This window comes from Falco peregrinus, chromosome 2 (genome assembly GCF_023634155.1).
Source record: "Falco peregrinus isolate bFalPer1 chromosome 2, bFalPer1.pri, whole genome shotgun sequence".
In the NCBI taxonomy this organism is placed as follows: Eukaryota; Metazoa; Chordata; class Aves; order Falconiformes; family Falconidae; genus Falco; species Falco peregrinus.
Window position 1 is genome coordinate 105,083,784 of NC_073722.1, and position 19,880 is coordinate 105,103,663.

The 19,880-nt window shown below is 45.6% G+C and overlaps 1 protein-coding gene and 1 long non-coding RNA gene across 6 annotated transcripts in view; one reads left to right on the top strand and one right to left on the bottom strand.

Moving 5' to 3' along the window:
• The window catches only part of COL26A1 (collagen type XXVI alpha 1 chain), a 195,283-nt gene extending 178,408 nt beyond the window's left edge, over nt 1-16,875 (top strand). For all 5 annotated transcript variants that reach the window (XM_055796739.1, XM_027790969.2, XM_027790966.2 and 2 more), the window contains 5 exons: nt 2,305-2,367; nt 6,098-6,142; nt 7,324-7,368; nt 8,333-8,417; nt 11,765-16,875. In XM_055796739.1, the coding sequence (XP_055652714.1) occupies nt 2,305-2,367; nt 6,098-6,142; nt 7,324-7,368; nt 8,333-8,417; nt 11,765-11,937 (411 nt within the window). In that variant the 3' untranslated portion in view covers nt 11,938-16,875. The remainder of the gene's footprint in view (nt 1-2,304; nt 2,368-6,097; nt 6,143-7,323; nt 7,369-8,332; nt 8,418-11,764) is intronic.
• Nucleotides 2,630-6,091, bottom strand: LOC129783878 (uncharacterized). Its single transcript, XR_008745933.1, has 3 exons — nt 4,134-6,091; nt 3,227-3,471; nt 2,630-3,123 (listed from the first exon to the last, which is right to left on the bottom strand). It is a non-coding gene; the product is annotated as an uncharacterized LOC129783878 (long non-coding RNA).
• Nucleotides 16,876-19,880: the final 3,005 nt, after the last annotated feature.

The following is a 19,880-nucleotide window of genomic DNA, read 5'->3' on the forward strand; positions in this document are numbered from 1 at the left end:
ATGTTTTGTTCCCCATGAAATTCCGTGATTTTAATAGCTTTTGTTTTCATTCTGAATTATGTTGAGAGGTTGAAATGGTTGCGCTTCCCGGATTTTCCATTAATCATAACAGCACATCTTGCCGTTGCTGTGTCAGAACATTTCACTGTGGCCTGAGTTGATGCAAAGAATCTAACATGGGCTTTACTAACACAGTGATGGAAAAATACTGTGTTTTATGTCACGTAAAGAGAACAAAAATGCATCAATGGCAATTCACCAATTCACCAAAGTGCATTTGTTAAGCCTACTTTTTCAGAAATAGCTCTTGCTATTCAAGAAAAATATCACAAATTCGCATCAGTTTGATTATTTATTGATACAAAAATTGTGGAGAGGGGAGGTAATAATGGAGTGTGATAAACTCACGCAAAAGAATTTATGGTAGAAGAAGGACAAAGTGCTCACATGGATGGAAAAAGCTGGTTAAATGGAAAGAAGTGAAGTCATGATGAGTAGTGAACTGCCAAGCTACTCAAAATTGTGGTTGGCTGATACAAAGGGACTCCAGTTTTGGGAAGAGTATTACTTAATGTGGAGGTAAACCAGTAACATCAAGTATTTTAAAGGAATCTAACATGACTAAAGAGATAGAAGTGACTGAAGAGCACAGACAGAGAGAAAAACTAAGTAACTAAGCAGAGGGATGTAACCTAGATCCTGATAAGAGGAGGTTTGGAATTGCTAGAAATAGAGAAAGGAGACTTACACTGTGTATTTATTAATCACTTTGAAGAAGCAACAGACAACAGGTTAGTGAAAGTTTGCCAGGGTAGCAGAATCATTTCAATTAGTGAATGCTCTGGAGAATGCTGAGAAACTCCAGACAGATATGAACACAGTGGGAAATTTGGCAGCAAAATGACAGATGCAGTTTAACGTGATTAAATATAAGGTAATTCACAATTTATAAATAGGTTCCGTAGTAGAGTCTGGCTTTTTGACATGCAGCACACATTATAAATCTTTTATTTTTTGCAACAGATTTGTGGATTTCAGTGTTGAGCATCCCTGTGTAATCACACACTGAAAGTCACTGCTGAGAGCTGTCAAGAGCAAAGGATGCTTGGGGACACTCCAGCTTTGTTCACACTGCACGTTTGTCACGGGGCCAAACCCAGTGTGTGCCCGACCTGGGCAGCCCAGGGTAACCTCCTGCCCGAGGCCTGAGGTCCTGAGCCTTCTGAGAGCCCAGAGGCTACAGGAGGCCAGCCCAGTGTGCGGCTTGGGGTGAGCTGCTGGGGCTGACTGCAGGCCAGGAGCAACACGCTAACGGTGAGCGCTGCTGCCTCCCAGCTCCAACTGGGCGAGTGCTCCTCCTGCAGACCCTCAAAACGCTGACGTCCAGTCTTGCTGGGCCACTGAACCAGGTGTTGAGGCCCCTCGCAGCTCTGCCTAGAAAGCCCGTTTTGTTTCTCTGGATGCTGCGAGGCAGAGGTTCCCGAGGGCTGTTGTGGAGCAGGTTGGCTTAAATCACCAGCGCTCCAGAGCGGAGCAATGCTCTCGTTTCTGCAGTTTCCAAGGCGATGTGCAGGTCACTTGAGGTGGAAAAAAGCATCTTGCATGTGGCGGTGGGGAGCTGACATGCTGAATATAAACAAACAATATTGTTCTCTCCCTGTCTGCTTTATAGCTGCAGCTTTGCTGGGTGGATAAGTTAAGAATTTGGATCGATTTCTGCAGAGCCGTTCAATTAGTAGAAATCTGGAGACTATGCCCTTCTTATCCATTGGTGACTGTTTTATAGATTTATTCAACCCAGGGAGCAAAATTATTAGTAGAGATTGGGCTTAATTTGAAAATTGTTTATTAGGGTGAGTGAATAGCTTCAAAATAATTTCCACTGCACAATCCAATTAATTTTCAGGTATGTATGCTTACTCATGCCACCCACTGAGGCAATTATGAAGAGGGGGAAAGTAATGGGGATTTTTAAGCTAACCATACTACCTGTGTATTAATTTCTTCTTGGTAACTGAGAACAAGAACTATCCTGTCACACTGAACCTGTAAAAACGTTACACCAGTACCCTGCAGTGCCTTAAAAGACCCAAATAGATGGATTTGCAGAAACGATAGGGCTCAGGATATCTGCAAACAGAGCTTCCATTGTTTTTGTGTGAGGGTAAAAAAGAATCCAGCCCAATTGCTTAATGGGTGTATGAGGTTTTCAGGAGCTGAGGATCACTGGGAAATGTATTCATGACACCTACACAAAGGAGGCACAGTAGAAATTAATTTTTTCTTGTTCTGCATCTTTTCTAGGGCTTACCAGGCTCTCCAGGACAACCTGGGCCAAAAGGCTCCAAAGGAGACCGAGGAGAGAGAGTAAGGTTTTACATACACCGAGAGATTCCCAGCAGCATCTGGGGTGATGCCTCAGAAATTATATACAGCATAGGTCTTTCCAGTTCTGTGGGACTGCAGCCACGAGCAATTTTAACTGTAGAGTTTCTAGGTCTTCTACACGGACCAAGATGGGGGGTTTACTGTACAGATCATGGGTTGAATTTCTTGCAGAGTCTGGTGTTCCCTAAAGAGACTGAGGTAGCAAATGCTTGGTATGTAAAGGCTTGTGGAGACTGACTTTCTTCCACCAGCCAAAGCTCTTCAGTGTGGAGTATTTTGAGTGGTCTAACAACTCTTCCTTCTGTGGCCATAAGGCGGTGAAAGCTCATCAGACTTTTCCTGAGCCAAAGCCACTCCCCAGGTCAAACTATGTCCTTAATATATTTGGAGTATTGAAATTATGTTTTTACTATGTTCATGTGCTACACCTCAGTCCTAGATGGGTTGTCAAGTGCTAATAACTAAGCATAGAAAAAAGGGCTGTGCGAATGTTATGGCCAAACTGGTGAAGTTTACGAAATGCCAGAGAAAAGCCCAACAAGGATATAAATGTGTCAGATTCCCAGGCAACATTCAAGCACAAGGAAGGGTTTCAAAGTGGCATTTGCACCTTCAGCTGCTTCTGTTCAGCTTACTCTCCAAAAGGTCATGGTCCGTGAAATCTCTGAGAGACAGTAGGAGTGCAAAATCATTGGAGAATGTAGTACGTGGTGGAGGATCATACAGCAAGTAGATCTGCAAAATGTAGAAGTGAGCACAGATGGACAATCACTAAGACCCTGCTGTGAAGCAGAGTCTAAGAAAGGAAGAAGATCAGGAGAAAAATATTGGTTCGTACCTCTAAAATGATGGGTAGCTGCAGCGGTGGCTGCATTGACACCACCTTGTGCTACAGCTGTAGAGAACAAGTTCCCTTTTCTTCCAAGTGCCACTTTTACCATCACATAGATGGAGGTGAACGTGGAGGTCTCCAGCTGTAAATGGGTGCCTGTAGATGATGTGCTGCTACCCTATGGCAGCATCTCGTCTTCTTCATTTCTGCTCACACTCCCAGTCCAAAAGACAGAGGAATGTCTGAAAGAGCTGAGAAAGACAAGTGCAAATTGATTAACCCCAATTTGATGACTTCCCAAATTCATGAGAATTACCAACAACAACTATGTTCCTCTGTCCAGACTGTGTGCAAGGAGAGCAGGTCCCAGTGGCTCGTGTCATTCCCTGCTGAGGCACGTCACCCCAAGGAGCAGTGGCTATCTGTGGATGGAGCATGTATGCTTTTAAACAGCTCTGTTATATTTTAGTATCTTTGCATGTTATTTTGGGGGCTTGGTGCCTGTTCTTACATAAGAAGTCACTTGCAGCTCCCTGAAAGACAGAGATCATTTTCAGAGACTGTCAGTGATTTTTTTAGTAATGGTTTCCTTGTGCAGATCAGCCACTTTGGGCAGGTATCGGCTTCAATAATAGGTTACAGACTGATGTATTTCTGGAACTAGAATTTAACATTCTGATAGAGAGCAAAACCTTAACTGATGAGATTTCAGCACAGGTTACTGACTAAAGCTCATTGCCATTAAATTATAGGTTTCAGTTTAATTAAAAAAAAAAAAAAAAAAAAAAAAAAGGCATGGCACATGCAAAGTGTCAGGTTTCCATCCAGGAACCTGATAAGAGATCTTTCTCAGTGATTCATTTAACATTTTGCTTTAGCTTGGGATTGACCATATTGCTGAGACTACACTTACTTTGGAACAAAAGCTTTGTTGCGCTGTGTCCGTTCAGTACCGACAAACCCTTTAGACTTTGATTTTGTTCCCTCCTTGTTAGATATTCAGAATTGCAACTCTCCTAGGTTTGGGCCAAATGAGATTTTCAAATATAAAAATGTCTTGCTAAATAGAAAAGATAAATTGTATTATTTCTTGTCCTTTCTCTGTTAGTGTAGGAAGCGAAGCAAATAGCTTTTTCTGGCAGAATTTCTGTAGGATGTCTGTGTGCTTTTTGTCTTTTCTAAGTGTGGATTGGAATGCTGGTTTTGACAACTACATGCTGCAGTTTTGGGTTTGGTGGATACAAATCAGGGCTAGCTTTGCACAGAGTGGAGGAGCTGTGCAGCTGCAAAGAAAGGCAGAGGAGGGTTTACAGTCTCTATTGAGATTTGTGAAACTGTTGTTACACATTCTTCCTGCTTAATCTTGGAGAGAACACATGTAGAAGAGACCTGAAGCAGTCTGAGCGCATCCCCTGGATGGCACGTCTATATGTGTGCTGCTCACCATCGGCCTCTTTTTGTATTATTCTTAAACCGTGCCAGTGAGGGATACAGCACATCATCTCCAGGCAGTCTTCAGAGGTACAAGAGATATTTCTAACATCCAGCCTAAATATCCTTTGATCCCCTTTAAGCTGATAACATCCTTTCTGTTTCTCCTGGACACAGAGAACAGTCTGTTTATGTATTTTGAGTGCGTTGTTATGTCTCCTTTCTGTGGTTTGCCTCTTGCCTGGGCTTTCACAGCCCTTATTCCCTCCAGTGCAGAATCCAAGTTCATCCCTTTGAAGATGCTTGGAGCACCCACCAAACTGGGCCTTCCTCCCAGCGCTCTTCGTGTCGGCACGGGCCTTTGTCTGGTGCTGGCTGGCTGCACATGGAGCACCCTGTGCTCATGTTTTGTAGTTGCCAAGGGCCATTGCTTTTATACACAGCAGCAATTTGATGGACACACAAACAAAGCAGCTCTCCCTTTCTGGCAAATACTACAAAAAGCTGCCACCAGCTAGGTGGGGTTTTTTTTTGGGGAAAAAAAGGATGGGTTTGTTTCTGTGTAGGTCCAGGGGAGAAGAGCCAGGATAAGTATGTAGCTGTTTCATCAATGGATTTCTAAAGATGCTTTTAAATTTTGCCTTCCCTTCCCAAGCTTCTGCTTTCTCATTAAATGATCTACAGCTGTTCTCCTGGTCAGGGATTCTGCCCTGCTGCAGGGTGGGAAACCAATGCTGCAGAGGAAAAGAGGGAAAAAAGATGATAAGTTCAATGCCATTTCATTCTGCCCCAAACCAACATGTACCATTTCAAAATGTTTCTGTTTAAAAATGAGAAGTTAAAAAAAAAAAAAAAAAAAAGAACAAACCCCCCCCCCCACTGAGAACAATGTGAAAATTAACACAGCAGGAAAAAGAAACAAACCAACCAAAATATTGTACATGTGTTTTGATCAGTAGCTGTTGGGGTTGATGCAGGGATGTGTGTGTGGAGCAGGAGACAGATTAAATCACTGCTCTGTGGGAGTCCTGGGCTCTGCTTGCTGTCTGGGGCAGCATCAGCCCATCAGTTTTACTAGAGAGAAGAACGCAGTATCTTTGCAAGAAGGAAATCTCCAGCCAAATTCCTTCCTGGTATAATGTAACTGACTGCTGTAAAGTTCAAAAAATTGTTAATCGTCTTACTGAGTGGGTACTGAGCTGAGCAGCTCTGTATCAAACCAAACTTCTCCAAAGTGTGATGGGATTTGGAGATGATACTTGACAGAAAACCGTGACCCCCTTTTGCTGTCTCTAAGTGATAATGTCAAGGGAGAGGAATTTTTTTCATATTATTCCAAGTGTAAGGTTTTTCATTAAGCCATCTTAATTCCACTAGTAAAAATTACACTATGTTCTTGTCAAATGGAAAAATATCTCCTAATGACACTTACTTTATTTCCAACAGGGGCAAGCAGGTCTGACTGGAGAGAGGGGCATTAAGGGATTTCCTGTAAGTGATGTACTTGCGGGTGTGTGCAAGACTTAGATGGATTTGGTGCTGGTCTGGCACCATAAATACCACCTGGCAGATCCCCTCTAGCCAAACCTTGGCAGGCAGAAGCCCCCTCTGGGCCCCGCGAGTTTCTGGCACTGCCGGAGCCCAAAGGTGGGCACTGTGAAACAATTCCAAGTACATCAGCTGCCCTCAGCTCCCTCCTGCACCTCGCTCTGTCAAGCTGAGCTGGAAACCCTCTAAGGAGATTAAGAGATGTCTCCAAGTGATTTCCTGGCAATACCTGAACAAATGCACACAGGAGATGGCACACGTGGCTAGGGTGCACACAAACCGGTGGAGATGAGGGTTGGCTGAAAGTCAGCTAGTGGAGCAAGCTCTGGGTTTTTGGCTGGCAACATCCAGAGAGGTCCCAGGTCCTCTAGGATGTTTCTCTTCTCTCTTCCTTAATTCCACCTCTTCATTTTGTACAATTCGCACAACCTTTTCTTCACTCCTTCCTCCCATGCCCACCCCCGCTTTACAAGTATCTCAGGGATGTCCAACAAGTTTGTGGAGCCCAGGCATTTCCACTCTGTTTAATCATCGGTTTGTTAGCCTTGGTTTACATTTAGCTTGTAGTTTAATCTTTCCATGTCATCTGTTCTTTGGGAAATGCATGAGCTTCTCGGTTAGGGGGGGGACATCAGACCAGTATTCACAGCACATAGGGATCTTTGTTCAAGAAAAGCTTAATGAGCACCTTCAGAGGCAGAAAGTGATGTGACAAATTAATGAAAGCAGAATGCAGGATTTTATGTTCTAAACCGAAGATGAACACATGCGTGTTTGGTGGAGGGGAGCAGTAGTTTTGTCTCGGTGTTTTAGCCTGAAGCGTTGCTCACCAAGAGCTTCATGAGAAGTCCTGCTGTGGGCCCAGGCCATGGCAGCCAGCCCCTCCTGCAGCTTGGCCACAGCTGGTCAGAAACGTGTCAGCAATGGTGGTGCCCTCCTGGGAAGCTGACAGGAGGTAGGACAGAGCGCTCTGGCCCTTGGCGTGGTGTGCCAGAGTCAGTCTGGTTTCTGCTGGTGAAACACTTCTGCCTTTAAGTTGATCCTTTGGAGGGAAGGGATGCCGGTGATCCTGGCCAGTGTCCTCAGTCACATAAAAACAAATTTCTGTTTCTTGTTTGTTTTAGGGTGAACCAGGCAAGAAGGGTGAGGAAGGTGACAAAGGCGCTGATGTAAGCTTGTATTTCTACTGGGGGTTTGCTCTGCCTTTTTACTGTCCTTCAACCATATTCCCTTTGGCAGGCCGGGTTGGGGGGGCAAGGGTCGTGTCCACAGCTGAAAGTGCAGAGCAAGCGATGATGTGAACCTTGGGTTTGAACTTGATACATGCTAGAACTGCTGGTCTTTAAGGTTTCCTTGGCCACGTTGTCAGCTGCCCTTCTCACCATGCTCTGAACACCTCCTAGGTCCCCTGTGGTTGCTCTGCTACACAGAGCTGCCACAAGGTCGGGAACTACTCCCCCCCTGTCCCTCCCTCAGGCTCAGGGACAGACCCCCAGGAGAGATCAAATGGCCTGTGCAGGGTTGGCATTCTCAGCCTCTGCTCTCCTGCCCCAAAATCCTTCACAACATCTACCTGTCCCTCCAAGCCCATCTCGAAGGCATTGGGGGGAAGAAACTACAGCCTGAGTGTACATGAAGGTACGTGGACAGGCTTCAGGCAGCATGTGGCCCAGCTGGGAGCTCTTGGAGAGGCACTGTGAAGTCCATCGGGATGGGCTTGCACACCACAGTTCCAGTTTATGAGGCAGCAAGAAGATGGTGCTAGCCACCTGTCCCCGTTCCCCGGTGTAACAGCGAAGAGAAAGCCCAGGTAACTCACCGGTGTTCAAAGTAAATGTCAGACAAGAGCAAAACCTGTTTTCCAGGTAGTTCAGCGTATGTTAACATAAGTTGCACCGTAGGAAGGTTTGGCAGGAATATGCACCCTGGGTTTGGCCCACTGCAGAAGTAGGAACCAAACCGAAAGGCACGTGTTTGCATCAGAGGCTCGGCTGACACGGGGCAGGTTGTCTCCTTTTTTACATCGTATTTAAGTGTCCACGTTGCATAGTTTGGTGTTACGGAGGCAACGCTATGAACGAGAAGGCTATCCTGCAACACATTCCAATGTTAGTTTTCTTTTCCTTCTTGCAGGGGGAAGGTGTTCAACAGCTTCGAGAAGCTCTGAAGATTTTAGCCGAGAGGGTATTAATTCTTGAGCACATGATAGGAATTCATGGTAAGCGTTGCTAAGGTTTTCTTTTCTAGACAACTGCGGGCTCCATTCAGGCAGCTGCTTGATGGTTAAACATCCTCCCAGTCTCCTCAGCTCTCTGTCTAGTACTGTTTAAGCTGGGTTTCAAAACTAGGTACCCAACGTGACTTAAGTATGCTTAGAACTGCTGAGGACCTAGCGCTTCTACCACGTACAAGTTACTCTGACTTTACAATAGCAGGTGAAATGACCCCCACAGTAATTTTTATTACAATTAAGAGAGCCAAGTCACGAGCAGCAGCTCAAGCCATGTGGCACAGATCATCTACCAGCTTCCCAGGGAGCTGCTTGTTCAAGTCTTTAGGCCAGATCATTTAATCCTGTTAATAATGTCTCCCAAGTGATTTTAACACCACTGAGGCCCTTGCCTTGTGTAGCGCTGTGTTTTACAGAGAAAGGCCAAACAGTGCTACCACGTTATCCTGAAAATCAGCGATCACTGAACCTCTCATGGTTATAACTTACATAAAACCTATTTTCACCCTCAGATTTAAAGACGGTCTCAGTCTCACAGGTTCTTCGTTCAGGCAGATTTTGTTTTCTGTCGAGGCTATTTGCTCTCCCATCACTGGTACAGTGTGTGGCATCACCCCTGACGAGAGTTTTTCTCCCTTGCCCAGGGTGTGAGTTTGTGCAGCTGTCGCAGGTCAGGCTTCTCCCTTCGGGGTACCTGAGGATCAATTCTCGCATAGCTGCCAAAAATTGCTGGGCTAATTTCTCCCCTTTCAGAAACACAGTAGAGGCAAAAGGTAGTTTGGCTTTACTATCCCCACCTGTGAGAAACGAGCCTGCTCCTTGGCACTGACCCAGGCCCGTGGTGCCTCTTCCCTGTACTCTCCTGGACACGTGGAACCTCATTGCTGGCCTTGCTTAGAAAGGACGCTGCTCACACCTTCCTTCAGATTGATACCCACTTGTATCGTGGAGTAGCCTTTGGATATTGATTTAGCCTCTGAAAATGCTAAATAGCTAAAATGTCCAGCAGGTCCTAAGCGAGTCGCTTTAAGTCAGTTGCAGTAAGGCAGCACGCTTCGGGAACGCACAGTCCCTCCTGGAGCCAGCCCAGGGCTAAAATGAAAACGTTGTTGGGCACTTCGAAGCCGGAACAGCGTCAGTGCGTGGTGCTGTGTCGTATGGCTGGGCTGGCTTAGGTGTCTGCACTGCTCTTCACTGTTCAATGACCATCTGTCCTTTAGGGGCCCAAAGCACTATTTATTTCCAAAAGCAAGAGGCAACAACGGCTTAAGCTGTTCGGGAAATCATGAATCACAAACCCATGATTTAACCACAGTCACCCTGACCTTACCTCTACATTAATCCTAGCTTGCTTCATATTTTCATTGGATTTTATACACCAAGGGCAGGAAAAGATGTTATTCTGCTGCTTTGCTTTGAGATGGTGGAGGTACCAGCAAGCTGCCCACTACGTCACCTAGGCAGCAATCCGTGCATAAGAGGGGAAGGGGAACCCAGCCCGTAAGCACAGTGCAGTGTATTTACAGGACCCAGCGCCTGGCCCTCCATTATCTTTTACTTTGTACCTTCATTTAGACTGCTATAAAGCAAAAAGCTCATCAGGAAGCTTGGACTGGGGGATCCACGCAACTTTGCCCCTGCAGAACTGTCTATTTTACCTATTTTTTATATTGTCTGTTTGGCAATACGGCGGCAACAAGGCATGCGCTGCTGTTAATTTGAAACAGTCGTTTCAGCAAACCATTTTTACTGACATAAATGTATTCTCTGTTATTGCTTGGGATGGAAACGATTTATTTATACCCACATATACTTCTACACCAGTGTAACTGCATCAGCAAAAATGGATGATTTTTAGTTGTATCGTTAAGGCCATATTTAAACACCTATATTGCATGACTTCTTTAAATAGTTCCTTTTTACCCAATAACTATAGATAATTATATTTTTACTGCCCGTTTTTGAGATAGTTCCATTCTGTAACTTAAGACATATTTTAGGCCCTATAAAATACTGTTTAGAACTTGGAAAGTAAGGCATTTTTTCCTTGTGCAATTATGTTCATCCCTGTATGTGTATATGGTTAAAAAAAAACAACAAAAAACCCAACAACAAACAGAAAAAGACATAAAATAACCAAACAGAACTTCCTTGAGCGCAGACCTCCCTGCACGGAAAGGCACCACACAGGTTTAGATCAGCCATCCCCAACTCTCTGGTCCTGTTCCCACCGTAGGTGTAAAGGATTTGACCACAGGTTCCTGGGCAGCCCAGCTCAGCCCAGCTTTAAAGACCCACGCAGAAATGCCAATCGCATGCTCTCATTTTCCCAAGAAACTCCACATCCAGCATGGTTTCCAAAACCACAGCCACCCAAGCAACAAGGCAAAACACACCAGCAAACAAATCTCTTCTCTGCAGTGGGAGGCCACTTTGAGATTATCTGGCCGAGCAAGCTGCAGAGCGCAGCCCAGCAGGACACACGAAAGCCCAAATTGTTTGGCAGTGTTTACTTCCAGCAAACACGGCCCAAATCCTCCAGCAGCCAAACGCTCACTTGAAACGGAACTGCTGCCTTGTGGGATCAAACCAAGGCTTGTGAGGTTGGGCTCTTGGCAGGGAAACAAGCAGATGTCCATCTCTGAAGGCAGAAGGAAGAAGAAACTGGGCCATTCGAAATGATGAGGCAGCACTGAGTTATCTGCATCTGTTGCTGACTGCCGGGAAGACAGAGTGGCTGCAGTCAGACGTGTGTTTAGCTTCGGAGGGCAGGAGGCGCCTGTCACCGTGAGGCAAGCTGGGAGAACGGGCAGCTAATATTTATTCCCAGCTTTATCGCTGATTTGGCTGTAGCCTAGGGTGGATCAATCCTTTTGTTCAATCTTTTCAGAGCCTCAAAATGTCCTTCTTCACAAGGGGTGAAATGGTGCTTAAACCCCCAGGAGCATCACTTCCCAGCGACCGCCTGGCCCCGTCCTTCAATAACAGGAGTCTGTGGGCGATGATGAGTAGCAGCTGTAGCCCAACCAAAATTATAATCCGTAGAAGAACAGTGCTTTATAAATGGAATTACAAATGAGAACAGGACCTGCTGGGTCACATGCAGTAAGAGTACTTACACCCCAAAGAGCTTAGACAGAGCAGAGGGAAAAGGCCTAGAATAGGAGCAGTGTGATGGCAGCACACATGTAGCTCCGCAATTGCTTGCCGGATGCAAAGACAACAGGAGGGACGACGCATCTTCCAGAAGAGGTAGCATTCAGAAGGGCCCATTGATTTTTTTCCTTAGCCTCCTCTTTTAAATAGCGCTCTCCCGTGACTTTCTCTCCTTACAGACTCTTTGTCTTCCATTGAGCCAGGCTCTGGACAAGACGTGATCCCGGGCTCCCCTCTGCGAAGCAGCATCAAGATCAAACGAGGAGGACCCCCGCAGCCGCAGGCCTACCAGATCCTCTCTTCACTGCTGGATGACAGTGAAGCCAAAAGGAGAAGCAACCGGATGAAGTAGGAGCATCTCTGTGTTTTCTGTGCCTGTTCACCAGTTAAAGATACAGTATCCCAGTGCTTAATTGCAGAGTGCAAATGAAGTGGGTAGGAGGCTGCAGTGTTGGCCACGGGGTTTCCTCACCTGGCCAATCCTAAGCCCTTATTGCAGGGAATGTCTTACCCATAGCTCAGAGAGGGCCTTCAGAACCTTTTTCTTAATTTTGTTGTTTTGCCTTTGGAATCCCAGATGGAGGGTATCCTCAGAAGCTGTCTACAGAAATGACGCCTCCTGACTGTGTCTCAAGAGTTTAATCCTCCCCTTATTTCGTCACTGCCCCTGAAAGTTACTCAGTTAAAGCACTGCTTAATTGGCCAAGACAATCAATCCCATCTAGACCCAAAGCCGAGTCTTAGCCTCATCTATTGCTAAAGCTGGTGGCATCTGCTTTTATTTCATGGGGTGTGTCATGCTGACTTCCAGGTGAAGATACCACTTCCCTAGGCCATTAAAGCATGACCTGCAAGGATTTCTTTGAAGCAAAGAACAAATTGGAAAATTCAAAGAACATTTTAGACTGTTACTCTGAAAATCCAGGTTACTCTTTGTCCTTTAGCATCAAAATCTTGGCTTTTCATGTTGCTAAATGCGTGTGAGTGGCACTATTTCTATTTGTGGTTGGCGAAGCAAGGATTTCTGATCCAAATGTTTGTGGCAACACTGACTTTCTATCTTCAGCGAGATTAGACTCTTTCTGTGAAAATACAGAGCAGTTTGTATAAGATATGATGGAATTGTGCAAGAATTTTCCCATATTGTGTTCAGCTTGTGCACGCATCCAGAGATAATTTAAGCAATAGCTAAGTATTCACAGAAAAGGATAGTTTGCAATAGTTTCTTAATCCTACATCAATAAGGAAAATGTTTTCACACTGTTTCATTTTTATCTTGTGAGTAAATCCTTGCCATTTGAATCTGGAGCCAGTGTAGTAGCAAAGCACAGCCTAAGGAATTAAGAGTCTTGTCAAGAGCTTATCTTGCACTGGGAGTGAAATAAAAAGTCATTTTACTTTTTGCAATAACTTGTTATTTTGGGGAAGGTCCCAGCTTCCAGGCTGAGGAAGCTGAACCTGCCCTTCAGTGGCAAATGAGTTGCTATACCTGCTGTGCAAACCAAATCGGACAGGTTGCTATCATTCATGTAGACAGTGATTTTTCTTAGAAAGGGTGAGACTAATCAACTGAACCAACGGTACTATTTTTAAATATTTTTTTTAACCCCGCCTCCTGTTTTGACAGTTTTCAAATTCAGACCAGGATGAAAGTAAGCAAATTGAGTTTGTGTTGGTCATTTTATGGCGTAAGTCAGGTATATTGGTCACATTCTGTCTGGTTCCTGGTGCAAGATACAGCTATTTGAAAAAGGTAGACTGTACTGCTACAATCGTTCTGTCAGAAGCTGTTGCAAAGACCAGCAACTGTATGGTCCATGTTTTTAGCTATGTTTGTCACCCAACGTGATCTTCCCAAGGCAAAACAAGAAGCATGTACTGGGAAATGGGGCTTAAAATGAAGGAGCTCTGCCAGCCCAACATTAGCTACACATCAGATTACCTTTCCATATACATCGTGAACATGGTAGATCTACAGAGACATCAGAACATCCAAATCTTTCCCCTGAAGAGCACTGTATTTTCAGAAATGAACAGGTTACAGGCTACTTCGGGATGACTGGATTCACTCTGTGTCTTCATTTGGCCCTGTCCTTCAGAAATCCAACCGTCCCTCCCAAAACAGTGAAATGGGTGAGCTGAGGCCAAGCCAGCACCAGAAACTTGTCCTCGTACAGAAGCTCTTTACTGCTGTACAGCTAAATAGTAAACAGCCTCAGTTTAAGCTGGCTTGGAGGCTGCAGTAAATGAATTAATTGCCCTGCTTTTGAATCCCGGCGTGATTGGCTGATGCCAGCGGTGGAGCTCATTCAGCAGTCAGCCCACGTAGGTCAGGTTGTGCTTCTGTACACTCAAGTTTTCCTTTGGACAGTTCAAAGAAGCAAGCCCAAAGCATTACGAAAGTGTGGGGAGTTGAAGGCAAGGTATAATCAGCTGCTGTCTTTCCCCAAGACTGCAGTTTTGCCAAGAGCTGATGCTCCAGGCTCCAGCATTCCTTTTGCCTGCCTGTACCCTGAATTACAGCTGGAGCGTGATATAGTCAGAAAACAAAAAACCAAGCAGGACTGCTGAAGTCAAGCAGGTTACTGGCCTCAAGTAGTCATCCTGTATTCATAATCCTTTCGGGAGAATGAAAGAGTCTCCTTGAATGCATCTCAGTTTCAAACCCAACACTAACTCTAAATCCAGTGCTAACTCTAATGACAGTATATATATATAAATGATGCCGAATTAAATCAGGGTCTTAACAAAGGCTGGCAGCCAGCGCTCAGCCTAAAACTGGTCACAGACACAAACAGCTCAATTTTCCAACATACGGCGTGTGACTGCAGCGCTGTAGAGCAGCCCGTGCCCCTCTGTTTGCTGCGAGGGCCACAGCTCTGTTGGTGGACAGCTAAGCATGGTGCAGCCTTGGAACAATCTTTCCATTTAAGAACTAAAAGTGCAAAGAACAAAAAAGATGTTTCCCCATTTACAGGCTGATTACCATGTAGGAATTGAGAAGGTACTTGATTACCTCTTTGATGAATTGGGACCATCTTGGTCTTGATCACATGGCCATTACACGGCTGGTACCTTCCTGGAGATATCCCCTCGCGCTACCAGCGGGAAACTCAGGTCCTGGCGTGAGGAGAAATCCCAGTTTGGTGTAACCGTGTACGCTGGGCAGGCTGGTGCTAGCTATAGTCGCTTGCCACATGAAGAAAGTGTCCTCATGGCAGCTTCGGGGACTAAACTAAACCAAAGCAGTTGTTAAAAAGGGAAACGGCAAAATTCAGTTTCAGTGGTCCTGTAGCTACCGGCTGAATCTGGGGAAGAGGGAGCACGACGAGGCCATTTTCACTTCCCTGACGTTTTGGAGCCCTCACACTGAAAGATAAATTTTTCTTCCTCCAAGTTTGCCTTCCTGAATTCAAAGCTATTGCATTAGCTTGATGAGTACTTTCTTCAAGTCATTCCCATTGACTAGCATTTTGGATTTGAAATTATTTAAATCAAATTACTGGCAAGATGAAAGGAAATTTAATGGGAGTTGTTTGCAACGAATCCTGCCAAGTCAGTTGTCAAAAGACTGGTTAGATTTGGGTTGCAACCATCTTAATTATTGGCTTTTCCAGATTTCTGTGAGCTATGTAATTTTTTTCTCCCCACACTTCTTGCTTTATTTAGCTACATCTCTCTCTTATGCGGTACTGTATCTTTAATTTGGGTGACAGCGGGATCATACCAAATGGACTTTCTCTCAGCTGGGGTTTCATTCCTCTCGACTTACACAAGGGTTGGACCACACTGCTGTGCAGTCCCAGTTTCATTGTGTTTTAAAAGGTGAACACAGCCTCACACGCTGACATTAATGATACTCATGACTAAGAAAACCACTCCAACCACATTTTCCATCTTAGGCAGGATACTAAGGTTCATTTTAGCCAGGGCATATAATGCATCTTGCCGTGTCTAGGTAACTTAGAGAGTGGATTTATTTTGAATGCGTGCTCATTTAGAAATATATTTTAATTGAAATGTTTAGTGCTTTATCTTACATGCATACTGTGCAATACCATAGTGTGTTCTTTTCCTTTTTTTTTTTTTCTAAGACTTTTTTGAAATTCTTAATGTTTCTTTGAGCTCCAGTGTGTTTTTGACTTGGATCAGTTCTGGTGGTAGTAACGCATTTTCCTCACCTGGAGCTAACCAGAAGCAGCGCATTGCACAACTAAAAGTCTTTGCAATTTGTGCACCCTCGTGCTCACCAGCAATCTGGTACTCTCGGGAGGCAGAGAATGCTTCTCTCCCGAGTACCTTATTTGCACTTACTGTAAAGAATTGATAGCAACCCAGGGAAAACATGAATGAACCAGAGAGAAGAGCCCTCACCTGCTCCCACCAAACTCCACAGCAATTTTGCCATCAACTCTCAAAGGAACAGGCCGTAAAGATGAGCTCCAGCTCTCAGCTAGCCCGGACTGGGGCTGCTGTCAGTGGGGCAGAGCATCTGGCTCACAAGCGGCTTTCTGGGAGTTTGGCTCTGGGACTGGGGTTCGCTCCCAGTCCCTGCAATGAACTATTTTAACGTAGGAACCTGACCACTGTGACAAAGGCTTCTAAAAGACAATCAGCTTCTGGAATTACTTCTCGATACAATTTATTGGAAAGCCATTCTCCTCCACGTTTACAGCTTCTGTCTTAATCGAGATTACATTCCATTCCGGTGTTCGGTGATATAGGGGGTTAAACTACTCGCAGTTTCTGTGATTGCAGTGAAATCAAGCAATTCAAAGGTGCTATAATTGTTCACAAAGCACATTCCCATCCATGGAAGGAAATGTTAACGTTTTCACTAGTTATTTTACGCAGTATTTTTTTATTTATATCAGTGTGTTTCGTATGTGTGCAAATGGTCCCAGCTTCTCTCACTGTAATAAGCTTTACAACCATTTGGTCTTTTATAGGGCAGCCATACGCAGTATCTTGCAATCCTGTAATTTCTTAATTTAGAGCAAGAATAAATCTCATCTGACATGATGAACTCATTTATGGCAGGCTCTAATGTTTGTGGTAAACACAACCTGTTTGTTCCACCTCTTGCATGGTTACTTACCTGTTTTCATATTGCTATGTTATTGTTCAAAATATCTATTTCTCTTTATTTGCTATGGGTTTTGTTACTGTATATGGAATGTTTTGTATTCAGCATTTTCTTACAGAGCAGAGTGGGAACAGTATTCAAGAACCCACAAATACCAAAGACCTTTCATGTAATGCACTGAGAAATAAACATACTGTAAATGAATATGATGTCAGGTGTCCTGTATTTACAAAGTTCAAAGCAAGTTCAAGCTAACCGTATCCTGAAATTAGGGCACCTGTTTTCCTTTCCTGCCATCTCAGCTTTCTCCGACTGCATGTATGTTTGCATGTCTCTCCAAAACCAAGATTGTTCCCAAACGCCCTGATGGCGCTGGTCATCTGTGGGGCAGGGGGGCACAAAGGGCCGTTGTTGTTCACTAAAAGCCAAACCTGACAGTTTCGCTGCCCGCGGTGGGACTGACTCCTCTGCAGGTAGCAGCAAGGCGTCAGCAAGCCCGACTGCTGCCTCAGAGGTGCGAGCTCTGTCTCCAGGCCGTACCCAGTCACTGCTCTGCACCCCTGGCCGCACCAGCCAAGTGCAGGGGCATATTGCGCCTTCGTGGCGAGGCAGCGACCTCCTGCAGCGGGCTGGGTGAGCCTGCAGGGCCGCCTCGCAGCGCCGTGCCTTGCTCTGCAGAGCGATGCGCTGCCTGGGTACGGCCAAGTCTTCCTACAGGAACAGCCCCCCTGGTCCTGCGGGAGTTTTACATCAGGACGGATCCGGGGTTCACCGCTGCCCCTCCGCTGAGCTGGGGCACCCTGGGGACGGGTTGGCTGCAGCAGGAGAAGCAGCCAGAGAGAGAACTCCGCAGTGCTTAAGAGCGTAAATTAAGATCTGTTGTTACTTGCAACTTGCCTCCCTTCCGCCTGTTTCCTTGCAGCTCAAGGAAGCTGAGCTGGCTCATCTGGGACAGCAAGGGCTGCCCGGGCCCCCTCCCTGCGATCCCCCGGTGCCTGATCCAGAAGCAGCTGTGTTTGCCCACTTGCAGGTTCTCTGAATTTTCCTCTGGGCTTATGGAGACCCTCCAGAGCTGTCACCTCTTGTGACAATTCAAACTGTTAGAAGAAGGTGTGGTTAGGGACCTTTTTTTTTTTTTCTTTTTTTTTAACCTTCCTACAATGGGGACAGCTACCCATTTAGATGCAACTGCCCATCGGTGCGCAAAGGGAGGCTTTACGCTGCGAGAGCCTTGGCTGCAGGAGAGGACCTGGGCTGTCTCCGTCAGAGATGTGACAGTTCTGGTTTCTGAACTTGTTTTTTATATCCTAACAAAACCAAGAGATATGTAAATTGCAGCCAGTTCCTTTCCCCTACTGATCAGATTACACTGCAGATATGCAGACAGCAGTATTATAGCAAAGGCTAAATCTTGTAAACGCTAAGAAGCGTCCACAGCGTCAAGGCCCCTACTTCATACAGCTTTTTGCATCGCTGAGGAGGACATCCCAAGGTTACTTGGTGCCAAACATTCCCATGCAGCACTTCTCTGGGTCTCTCAGGGTGTATTTATCTTGGGTTTTGCGTCTAACACCTCCAACTCTGATATATTTATCCTTGCAAAAAGTCCTCTGAGGGAAGGCAGTTCTGTTAATCACTGCTGTACAGATTGGGGTTGCCGGATAAAAGGCTAAATTAATTTCTTGGGATGTTTGTGGCTGTGCTGGTCTGCCAGGCACCAAATTAGCATCAGGCCCATGTTGGTCTCTGGACCGCTGTGGCCGCTGCTTGTAATCGCAGCAAGGGGAAAGGACTTTTCCTAACGCTGAACACAGCCCAAGAAGAATCAATGGCAGAGTTGAACCGATTGAACTTCCAGCAGGAGTCGATGAAAAGAAAATTATATATTCAAAAATGAAACACACTTTGAATGCACTGCCTTAACTCTTCATTAACCACATGCTCGGCAGCAAGTTGCTGTACAACTTGATACAGACAGACAAGCATTACCACTACAATAAGAATGGCTCCAACAATATTTTCTTCATTCAAAGCAGCTGGAAAGGCTCTCCAGGGTTCAGCCTGTTGTATGTGGCCGGGGGAGGGCTGCCAGGAGTACCCCCACCCCAGTGCAGCCTGAGTCAGCATCGGTAACCCCTGCTCACAGGCTGGGGAATGGGATGGGGAAAGCAGTGATCCTGATACGGGAACAAACCAATCCTAAACTTCCCAAGCAATACTGTGTCCATAAAGGCAACTACTACACTCTACGTACTGTAAAGAAAATGTAAGCAGGGAGATTACATTACCCTATGCATCACTGCTACCTCTGTTAGGACAGTGTGTCTACAGCTCACCAAAAATGGTGACAAGTTGGTTCAAAGATGGACTGGAAAACACTGGACTACTCCAGGCTTAAGGAAACTGCTTGGCATCGAAGAGAGACGGGTGGCTGGTCGGCCTGACTTCGTTATCTCTGAGACTCTTTATGAGCGAGGCAGAGGCTGTGCAGGAGGGCAGGTCTTCCCTCCCCACACCCCAGTCCTAGGACAGGATCAAGCACCCTTAAACAAAGCCGATCCCTTTTTTTTTTTTTTTATCCAAGTGACAAACTGAATAGCACACATTCTTTACAGCCTAGCAAGAAAAAGGTATTTCAGCCAGTCTGGCACTGAACACAACAATGCACTCTTTTAATGCTGATGATAATTAACCATTGTAACAATTTGCCAAAGGATGTGGTAGAGCTTTTACTCCAAGACATTTTTCAAATTGAAATGGCTTTCTCCTCCCCTATATGAGAGAGTGTACGTACATACATATATTCCCACTCAAAGAAGAATTTGTTCAGGAGAGCCATACTAGATAACCAAACTGGTAGAATCAGCGATCACAAAGTTGCAGACGACCAGTGCTGTGCACACCAGCTCTGTGCAGCACCCAGAGAGACCCAGGCTACGATGACTGACAGCCCAACCCGTGGGACAGGGCTCTCCAGGATGGAAAATTTCTGGCATCAAAATTTTCGACTGACTTGAGACATGTACCAGGGCAAGCTGGAGGTGCCCTGCTGATCACGGGCTACCATGGTCGCAGGGAAAGGCTGAGGCAGAGAGCCCAGAACTGGCCTTGTACGCAGCACTGGTGTGTCTGCGGCAGCACCCGTGTGACCGTGCCAATGGAAACCTGATTTATATATAACTGGATGGAGCTAACACTCAGCCAGTAAC